Raw genomic sequence first — 11,023 nt, 5'->3', positions numbered from 1 at the left:
TCTCCACAGTGGCTGCACCAATTTACATTCCCACCAACAGTGTAGGAGGGTTCCTTTTTCTCCACACCCACTCCAGCATTTGTTATTTGTAGACTTTTTAATGATGGCCATTCTGACTGGTGTGAGGTGATACTTCATTGTAGTTTTGATTTACATTTCTCTAATAATTAGTGGCAGAACATTCTTTTCATGTGCCTGTTGGCCATCTGTACATCTTCTTTGGAGAAATGTCTATTTAGATCTTCTGCTCATTTTCTGATTGGGTTGTTTGTTTTTTAGATATTAAGGTATATGTTACTTCTTTTTACTGAATGATAAAATGTTGGTGTGAGTGTAAAATTAGAGCTCAGGACCTTCTGAGAGTCTTTCTTCCATCTTGGAGAAACCCCATATCCCATTCTGTCTAGATAACTGTTCTCTTTCCTCTCCCAGCTAATAAATTTGTGCTTTTAGCATAAATCTTAAAGGACAGTATTCAGGGATATAGGAAATAGAGAACTTTCTCTGATTTCCCTCCAAATCTTATTGCATAAATGACTGTCCTTCTTTGCACATATATCTGAAGGAAGCAGATTCATCCAGATAACATGGATCGATAAACATATATCCCATGGATATATGGTTCCATTATTTCACTTCTGCTGACTCAGGGAGCAGTTTTGAAAAAGGGATTCACTGCTAAAAAGCAAAGAATTGGCAAAATGTGTTCTCATGTCAGGAATAATAGGTTCAAGAGTTATATTAGTCTACTTTGAGGGGTCATTAGGAGATGATGTGTTGTAGAGAGTGCTTGTCCTTGAGTCAAAACCCCAGGTGAGAGCCAAGAATTTCAGAAATTCAAAGTAATGAGAGTGGGAATGAGTGAAACAATCAGGAGGTGATCTGATGACACTTTAAAAAACTGTTTACTTGTCCTGTGTATGGTATGACTATATGTACACGTTTATAGCAGAAAATTTGTAGAACACAAATAAACAGAAAGATCACATAAATATTAATCATAATCACTACGACCTAAAGAAAACCATTGTAAGAAATTTGTTTATATCTATTCCAGTCTTCTGTTTATATATACTTCATGAGTAGAAGTGTATGTATACTTTTTTTTTACAAATTGAATCAGTCATACTATTTTATTTATGACTAGTCATACTGTTTACATACTATTTATTTTTATTTAGTATGTCATGAAATATTTTCATTGATCTAAGTTCATCCCCCCCAAATTTTTATGTAATTAATTATTTGAACAGATAATATATGCATGTGGCACAATATTTTAAAAATTCAAGAAAAGTAAGCTTCCTTTTTACTCCTCTTCTCTCCAGTAGTAACCACTGCTATTAGGGGAAGCTTTTAGTTGACCAATATATGTCTGATAAATAAGGCTGGAAGTTATTAAAGAGGTCAGTATAGTGCCAGGCACTATACTAAGTCCCTTACACAGATGATCTCATCCTCGCTTTAGTAAGAAAATCAAAACTTAGTTAAGCAATTGGCTTGAGGTTACATAGCTGATAAGTGGCAGATTGGACTTGCCCTCACAAGTGATGAACTTACAACCAAGCACGTGATACCTGGCACATACTGTGAATGAATAAAGTCTCACAGTGTAATTTGGATAATGTGGATCAGCTATCCTTGGGCTTGTTCAATCCTGGAAGAACCAATCTCAGGGTTGCTGAGACTAGACACTGCAAACTTCAAGCTCTATCACAACCCTGTCACCCTGTTCTCACTTCTTGTCAACATGTCCTTCTGTTTGGTTTTATTGGAATTTTTATTTGCAGGACTCACAGGGGTTATGTCAACACAAGCAAGTCATTTTGTGAAGCAGAAAGTCATTTTCGATAATTTGGGCTCCTATTTTTATTATTCTAATACTTGAATTTTTTGATTAGCCGTTTAACTTTTTTCCCACCACTTGAATGAATGGATAATAAACTATATACTTAAATTTACAGACAAAGATAAGAATCAAATACGTCACTGAATCATGGAAAAGATTTTTAATCTACTTGATCCACATTGATTTATTAATATCAGATAATGAAATATGGTTTTCTCTATCTTGAGTCATTAAAATATTCTTAAGTAGGTAAGGCCACCTGTACAGTAAATGGCTAAAGACCTAATTAAAGATTCTAACCTTTCTAACTCTAAAAAGTTAGAATCTTTCATTAGGTTTTAATACTAAGAAGTAACAAATAAGATTAGTTATAATAAATAGTAAAAAATTAAAATAGTAAAAGTACTAACAAGTAACACTATTCTATGAGAATTCTGCTCATAATTCTAACGTGAAGGATATTTTGTGTGAATTTCAATTCTGCTGCTATATGGAATAGTAATGTAAACATAATGATTGTAGGCTAAAACTGTAAAGTAAGAGGTTTCAAAACATTCATTTTGTGAATGTCTTTACTCCCTTTAGGAACAATATAGAGTGTAGCTTTGTGTGCAAATAAATTAGCACATACATGTTTATATACATACAAACACATGGGAAAAGATATATATTTATAGCATTTATTGACAGGCTGATCCTGATCATATTTCAGAACCTAATGTCTTTTGCAATTTTCTTCCCATATTTGAACACTTTTACATCCATGGAATTATTTTTTTATCAATTTGATAATGTTTGAGGTAATTGTACACATACGACTAAAATTAATTTCTACAACCTCATTAAAATGATGGTCTGATGATCATGGGTCAGTCAAAATTACATTCTTTGTATGTTATACTCAAAGACATCCTGGCATTTTTCATAGGGAAATTTTTAAGAAAAGTAATTAAGGAAAGGGGAACCAAGATCAATGCCTATCATCAAAATTAGATTTGTCAATGTAGAATGAAATAAGTAGAAATAATTTTTCTTAGTGATCCAGAAATGGGAATCAAGAGAAAAAATAATACTTACTTAGGAAATCTAAAGGGATTTAGAGCTTAGAAATACATCCCAGTCAATTCTACATGTAACGTACAACGGTCTGCAAAATTTATAAGGGGAACTGCTACTCCTGGATCACTTTGGAGGTAATGAAATAAGTACTGGTGACTGTGTGAGTCTAGGAGTTTGGTCAAGAGGACAAGGGCTAAATGTCCGGACTCACGTCATGATCAGCCTGTGAAGATTCCATTATCCCGGGGGGTGCTTACCTAAGCCCCAAACTGGAGGGTTTTACTTGTGATTGTTCTGGGTTGTTTGGGTAGATATTGATCGGAGATAGTGTCCTCACTGGACCTTCCCAGAAAGACTAAAAGGAGCCAAGAATTCTGCCTTCTATTGGAAATTCTCTGGGAAGGCCATGAGATTTCTTTCTGCTGGTTTATTCCTGTAAGAAGCTACCAAAGCCTGTGATCTACCAGCTCTGAACCTCTGAGTCCCTAACGTGCACCACTCCTAGGATTACAGTTCATTGAGAGAGGGATTCAAAAGTGCCAGAGAACTGAAGGAAGAATGCTCCGAGGCCGATCGCTATCTGTGACATCCCTGGGTGGGCTTCCTCGGTGGGAAGCCAGACTCCCTGTGGAGGATTTACTTCTCTTTGAAGTCGCTTGGGAAGTGACCAATAAAGGTTTGTACTGCCCCTGAGGTGGTTATTTGCCAGATTGCTGAAGAATGTAGATTAGGATTTCACAGAATGCTCTCTAGTAAGAATGACTTGCCAGTGAGTGAGGAAGGTATTCAAACCGAATATGTTTATATTACGTTTAACCTTGTCTATTTCGACAAGGTTGAAATGAAAGGCAATGAAAACTTAAACTGGTGTATGTGTTGAAGGAAGAGAAAATTGAAAATATTAGTCATGGCCAGACAATGTGCATTTAAATTAAAATTTGAAATCCGTGTTATGACAAAACAGGAATATAGAGTTAATATTTACCTTTCTGGTCTTATGATTTTTCTCAGCAAAGAAAAGCACAATTTTGTACTTTATTTTAGGGAGAACTGTGCCTGATCAGGACCAATTAGAAACTTTAACTCCACACTCCGTTAGCGAGTATATGAAATATTTAACAACATTTCTAATAATTCAAAATTAGCTTGGAATTAAAGTTTTAACTTAGAACCAGTTCAGAAGGCATAATATTGAGCTCCTATTAAGAAGAATGCATGTAATTTTTTCTTCAATACTATATAAACATAGACATTATAAAATAAGAAAGGAAATCAAATTGCCAAAACTAAAACAATTTCCTAATAAGGTATAGTATCACTTATGCTGGATTGGAGATGGCAAGGCAGAGAACTGTGACCTAAATGATTTTTATGATAAAGTTATCTGTAAAATTATTAAAAAACAATTCCTCATGGATTGATATTGTCTAGTTTAAAAGTGTCAAGACTATTACCACTAATACTGAAGGAATATTGGTAAAGAAAAAGGAACCGTTCTGAAGGTTGAGTTCTTCAAGGTCATGAAAAACCAGGCCAAAAGATTGATGGGTAAGGCAGTGATAACTTGTGGAATTTAAAGGATCTGAAATGATAACATGTGATGTGATCTATTACATGCTCATTTTTTTGAAATTTATTTTTCTGTTTTTATTTTTTATGACATGTTTATTGCAGTAGTCTAAAGGATCTGAAATAAACATGAATGTGATACATTACTTCTTCCTTTTAGCTAATCAGCGCCAGCAAAACCTCAAAATCAGAGAAATTGTATTTAGAATCTGATTTTTACCTTATGCTCAGTGTTCAAAGCTCTCATGTGTATGCATTCATAAAATTCATAAAATCATAAAATAAAAATTAAAAACAAATTCTTCCTATTTAGGAATGCATGGAATGAATGTCAGAAAACAAATCACAGTCTTCCTCTTTGTAGTTTAGTGAGGAAGAAGGAAAGGCGACAGAAATCTTAATATGGAAGCGTGAAGTATTATACCTATAGTTGTTCCTAATGTTCTTTTTCCAGTCCAAGGTTTTTAAATATGCCCAAAGCTCCTGGGAACAGAGCCATCTCTACTACATATAAATCCCAGACTGTGACTTGAAATAGAGGTTGTTTTCTACAGAGTAGGCAGGAACTCCAGGATATAGCTCATTGGTGGAAAAAACTGGGGGACACTCTTTTGCACCAAGAATCAGTTCAGAAGACCTCTGTGTGGGTTCTCCTGAGCAGAGCCCCTCTCCTTCCTTCTAGCAAACATTGCTGGGACATTGTCTCCCGGTGCTGGGCACACACCGGTGAAACTGTTTATCCCACAGATCTTATATCCTGACTACATGCATGCAGCTCTCAGGGCCTAGAACAGTGCCTGGCACATAGAAAATGCTCAATGGGTTTTTTTCTTTTGCATGAAGGAATGAATACATTTATTTTTCAACCTCTAAGTTGCCTTCGATACTTATTTTCTTTCATTTCCCATGCAAGAGGAAGGGAATTTTCTTGTCAAGATGGGACCCACAGAGTGATTTACCCAAATTGATATCATTTCCAACATACTTTTAATATTTATCATGGTCATATTTTTAAGAAATTTTTATATAAATGGACAATTATTGTGTCCAGCCCTGACAAGACATTGACACTACAGTTTCTTTGAAAAAATTTACTTTGAACTTTTACTTCCCTGCAGTTCATAGCAGTGATAGGAGGCATCTCTGAGATCATGACTCCAAGTCCTCCACTTCATAGATGAAAAGGATGCCTACAAGGTATTAAATGACCAAGCAAATGGCAGGGTTGGGACTAGCATTTAGGTCTCCTCCGAGTCCACTTCTCTTTTTTATTACCACACAAGCATTACAAATTAAAATGTCCAGTTTCTAAGGAAGTGCCCTGTAGGTGAATGGACACAGGACTTTAGTCAAAAAGTTCAGGGTTTTCTAAGACTTAGAAAAAAATCCCTTAAACTGTCTGAATATCAGTTTCTTCATGATAAAATGAATGTAGTATGCTCCAGCCATCTTACAATGTTTTGTGGAAATAAGAAAATGTATTCATATCCAAGAAGACAAAAGATTTCTTAGGGGAAAAAAATTCCTTACTGCCAGAATTTTGCCCATGAACAATGGAAATGTGTAAAATATAACAAACAAGAGAGTCATAGTTAAATTATTGGGTGTTCATTCTCAGATGTCAAAATAACCTTTTCTACTTGTTCACATTAACCTTGAAATTTATTGTTCTTATTCAATAAAGATTCATCAAGTGTCTATTGGGTGTCAGACACTGGAAAACAAGGGGCTTAGAATTTAACAATACAGAATGGATTCCCAATCTTCCAGAATTTATGAACTTGTAGGAAGATGGACATTGAACATGCAATTGTAGTCAAATGTAATGAGTGTAAGAATGAGAACAAGGTGCTCTAGGACTATAAAGGCAGACCTCATTTTATTGTTTCGCTTTATTGTACTTAGCCAATGTTGCATTTTTTTTTTTTACAAATTGAAGGTTTGTGGCACCCCTGCATCAAACTTCGTGTCTCTGTGTCACAGTCTAATAATCCTCACAATATATCAAACTTTTTCATTATTAATGTATTTGTTATGGTGATCTGTGATCAGTGACCTTTGATGTTACTACTGCAAAAAGATTACGACTCGCTGAAGGCTCAGATGATGGGGAGCCTTTTTTAGCAATAATGTACTTTTAAATTAAGGTATGTACATTATTTTTTTAGGCAAATGCTATTACACGCTTAATAGATTGTGGTATAGTGTAAACATAACTTTTATAGGCACTGGGAAACCAAAAAATTCATGATTCGCTTTATTGCAATACTCGCTTTATTGGGATGGTCTGGAGCACAGCCTACAATTATCTCTGAGGTCTGCCTGTAATTTGGTGAGGGGGCGGGGAGCTTTTTACCTAGTTGGAGGCTTGGGAAGAACCTTTGACGAAAAGACATTTGAGCTGACACCTGAAGGATGAATAGCTGTTGGGTAGAGATGAGGAGGCGGTGATAAAGAGGGGACATGTTCTATGCGTGGGAACTGTACATGCCAAGGTGCAGAGGTGAGGAAGTATACTCTGTTCAATGATCTGAGGGAAACTCAGAGGCAGAAAAGGAGTGGAGCATGAGAGGAGACAAGAGAGACCAGCAAGGGCTGGACTGTGGAGTGTATGGTGAGTTAATAGCCTTAAGGAGTTACATTTCCAATCCACAAAGGATGGGAAGCCACTGAAGTTCTAGATAATGGAAAGTGTTAAGGAGTCAGTTGTGGTTTCTTTTATTTTTTTATTTTTAATTTTTTTTACTGAATGAAAAATTCTTTAAATCCTATAGTGCTTTACAGTTTGCAACTTTCACACACATGATTTCATATAATCCCATAATAACTTTTTCCCCCTACCCCTACATTGCTCCTCCTCCCTTCCGTCTCCCCACTGGTAACCACTAATTTGTTCTCTATGTCTGCGAGTCTGCTTCTTTTTGGTTTTATTCACTAGTTTGTTGTATTTTTTAGATTCCACACATAAGTGATATCACACAGTATTTGTCTTTCTCTCCCTGACGAATTTCACTTAACATAATGCCTTCCAAGTCCGTCCATGTTGCTGCAAATGGCAAAATTTCATTCTTTTTTCATGGTTGAGTAGCATTCCATTGTATATATACACCACAAAAAGCACTATTACTAGTTGCGGGACAGGCTAGCAGGAAAGTAACTGTGCCATCATCTAGGATGGAGAGTTTTGCCCCAATATTGGAAATAAGCTTTACTTTCAACTTCTTTGCTACAATCATTTCTTCTATACAAACTTGCCCAAATCATTGTAGATTGTGGACCAATGACCATGTTGAGGATATTTAGGGTCATTAAAAAGAGTTTAATGAATGTTGTCAAAAATAATGTATGCTACTCTAATAAACGTGAACACTTCTGAAATTTAGTCACTAAATGGATGCTTCCCTCTAAAAGTTGACTAAAAACAATTTGTTTTAGCACCAAGCCAGTGTCAACTGAAAAAAAGATTGCACAACCTAAAAGTTGAGAACTGCGTTTTATTCAGCAGACTTTCTGAGGACCATAGCCTCTCAGCTCACTCTGAGGGACTGTTCCAAAGAGGTAAGGCAAGAGCCAGGATATATAGCAATTTTTGCTGAAAAAAAAAATTAAAAACATGAACATGTAGTCAGACATCAAAAGGTTACTGCTAATTACAAAGACAGACATCTCAAGTTAATGACTTTAAGTATTTTCTATGTTTGGAAAGATGCAAGAGTCTGGGCTCATTGAAATCATTCCTTTGATACGCTTCTTAACTATCTCGGGCCAGTATCCTGTTTTTCTCCATCCTGAGTTCCCCTCAGGGTGTACCATCTGGGCAGCTGCAGTGGCTGATGCCTTTATGCACAAAACATCCTTTGTTTACTGAAATGGCAGGTGACATTCTTTGTCCACACCAGCTTCTTGCCTGACAGAATATTTCTCCCTGCTCCCTCCTCAAACTGGACACCATAGTTCTGGGTTACATGGTACAAAAGGCACATGGAATAATTCAGAAAACTACAGTCAAAAAGATGTGGTAGAAACTGATTACGATCAAGTCCACTACTGCAATCTGAGGCAGGAGTTCTAAAGGTGGGGACCTTGATGAAAGTGAACTTCCAGGAGTTTGCAAACCTTCTAAAATTGTATGTGAAAATTGTGTGCTCATACGTGTACGTGCTTTGTCAGAGAAAAGGACTGAATGATTTCACCAGATTTCCAAAGACCCTATGATTTTTTTTTTTTTTAATTTAAAGTTACGTTTGTGACTCACATTTTTTTTTAAATTTTATTTATTTATTTATTTATTTCTGGCTGTGTTGGGTCTTCGTTTCTGTGCGAGGGCTTTCTCTAGTTGCGGCAAGTGGGGGCCACTCTTCATCGCGGTGCACGGGCCTCTCATTATCGCGGCCTCTCTTGTTGCGGAGCACAGGCTCCAGACGCGCAGGCTCAGTAGTTGTGGCTCACGGGCCCAGTCGCTCCGCGGCATGTGGGATCTTCCCAGACCAGGGCTTGAACCCGTGTCCCCTGCATTGGCAGGCAGATTCTCAACCACTGCGCCACCAGGGAAGCCCCAGGCCCCTATGATTGATGTGAGAACCACTGCTCTAAAGTTCCCTTAACCTTGGGTTCCTTTTTATTAACCCAGAATGTTTAGAGCCAAAAAAAAAAAGCTACTTCCCCTAAGTGGTGTTTTCCAAATGGCCTCTCTCTAGAGCAGAGTAGAAAGGATTCCACCCTCCCCAAGACTTAAAGATGCTTATCTTTGCGTGATACAGCTCGCTTTCTCCCTCTGCCCCTCCCACCACCATTTTCAAAGACTCATCAGTATGTTAACATAACATATATCTCCTTTTATAACATATATCTCCTTTTCTTGGCTGGTGCCCACCTCCCATACTGCCTTGGAATTCTGCTTTTAACAATATCAGCAGTGTTTCTAGATAAAAACTTGAGGTTTTAGCTACTTCATTGACATATATGCTATGATAGCTCATCTTTTCTTTCTGATGAAAGGCTTGATACTTTGCCCTCACACTAAAGACAGCTTCCATGTTGTTTCAGGAAAGTATAGATCAATAAAAGACAAAGTACATGTTTGAAAGTGAAGGGTAAGTCCAAATTCAATGACCTACACTGTGGTAAAACAATAATTCATTAAAAAATATGTGTTGGTGAACCTTTGGTTTGTACTCCAGATTTGAAAATAGGAATGACCCTATTTCTCAGCTATCATACTCATCTTTAATGAGCATGCCGAGAGAGGAGTTTGGGGTATAAGGTGGTAAATAGAGTGAAAATTAAGGAAAGTCGTTGGCATATAAATCTGGGAAGGACAGAGAGGGCCTGAAATGGAGCTTGAACATGTGAAATAGCAGTAAGAGGACCTTCCCACAGAGAGACTGTATGGGGAGAAGCCTGGGGCGGGGGGGGAAGATTTATTTACAATCAAGCCTCAACCAATATGGGATGAAATTTTTAAAAATTTTATGTTTTTATTCCTGATAGACCGAAAGAACATAGCCATAGTATTTGTAAACACTCTAAGGCTATTTGGGGACTATTTATCTCAAGGTTGAAGGCCTCAAATGGGAAAAAGAAGCAGCAAATTAATTGTGTTTATCTTTGCATTTCAATTCTCAAATCTAACCATTTATTTTTTTTGAAATAAAAAATTTCTCTTCTCCCTTACATCCTTTAGCAAATAAAAATGTGTTTGCATTAACCCGAGTGTATTTTAATTTGCAACACATAATCTAACAAACAAGGATGTTCGAAGGTCTCTGGGCAAGGTACACAGTTGCAAATAAAAGAGAGTTTTCAAGACTAGAAATGTGAATAAGACATTTAATAAATGTATGCCATCAGAACCTGATAACATAGTCCCCTGGATAATATAAAGATGAAGGAAAATAGTTTACAAAGAGGAGGAATTATTTGGAGATTTTCCATTTTTATTGGCAGTGGGCTTGAATAAAGCTTATATAAATATATATACTCTTAAATATGTTGCTAAGATGTGACTCCAAGACTTTAGAGAAAAGTTCTTCTTTTTAGTTGCTCTTGCAAACTATTTCTCTAATTTTTTTTCTCAACAAGTGGTTTTGACGGTTCCTAAATTTTTCTGGAATTTGGGGAAATATTTAGGCATCCTTGATGTTGGCATCAGTTTAGGTAGACTCAGATTCGTGGTTGAATGGTTAAGTGAATCCTGTCTGTTCTGGTCCAGTCTGAAAGGCTCTGCTTGCAGGTTTGCAGAGCCTCTTCCTGGTCCCACGCTGTCTTCATCAGCCACCTGAGCTGAGATTGATAGTGTCCTTATTATCAGATTCTGCTGAAGTGACAGTTTAAATTTCTTTTAGGTGTGGTCAAAAAGTTTTTTCTTAAAGATCAAGTTTCTAAGGACAATAAATTTATGTAGGCTTATATGAAAATTACATGTAATATTTACATTTTGGGAGTTACATTAGCTCTTTTCTTTTATAAATTAATGAATCTGGTTGTATCATGTAATAGTATTAACATTTGCCTTTTGTGTCTCACCTCTCAAAAGGCAATTTACCA

At 36.5% G+C, this 11,023-nt stretch overlaps 1 protein-coding gene across 2 annotated transcripts in view; it reads left to right on the top strand.

Annotated features, from left to right (window-relative positions):
• Window positions 1-3,435: 3,435 nt before the first annotated feature.
• Window positions 3,436-11,023, top strand: part of GYS2 (glycogen synthase 2) — a 60,542-nt gene continuing 52,954 nt past the window's right edge. For both annotated transcript variants that reach the window (XM_068560246.1, XM_068560245.1), the window contains exon 1: window positions 3,436-3,584. In XM_068560246.1, coding sequence (XP_068416347.1) covers window positions 3,467-3,584 — 118 coding nt within the window. In that variant the 5' untranslated portion in view covers window positions 3,436-3,466. The remainder of the gene's footprint in view (window positions 3,585-11,023) is intronic.

This window comes from Eschrichtius robustus, chromosome 13, assembly GCF_028021215.1.
Source record: "Eschrichtius robustus isolate mEscRob2 chromosome 13, mEscRob2.pri, whole genome shotgun sequence".
NCBI lineage: Eukaryota > Metazoa > Chordata > Mammalia > Artiodactyla > Eschrichtiidae > Eschrichtius > Eschrichtius robustus.
The sequence above is the reverse complement of the archived record's forward strand: the minus strand, read 5'-3'. Positions and strand labels throughout refer to the sequence as shown.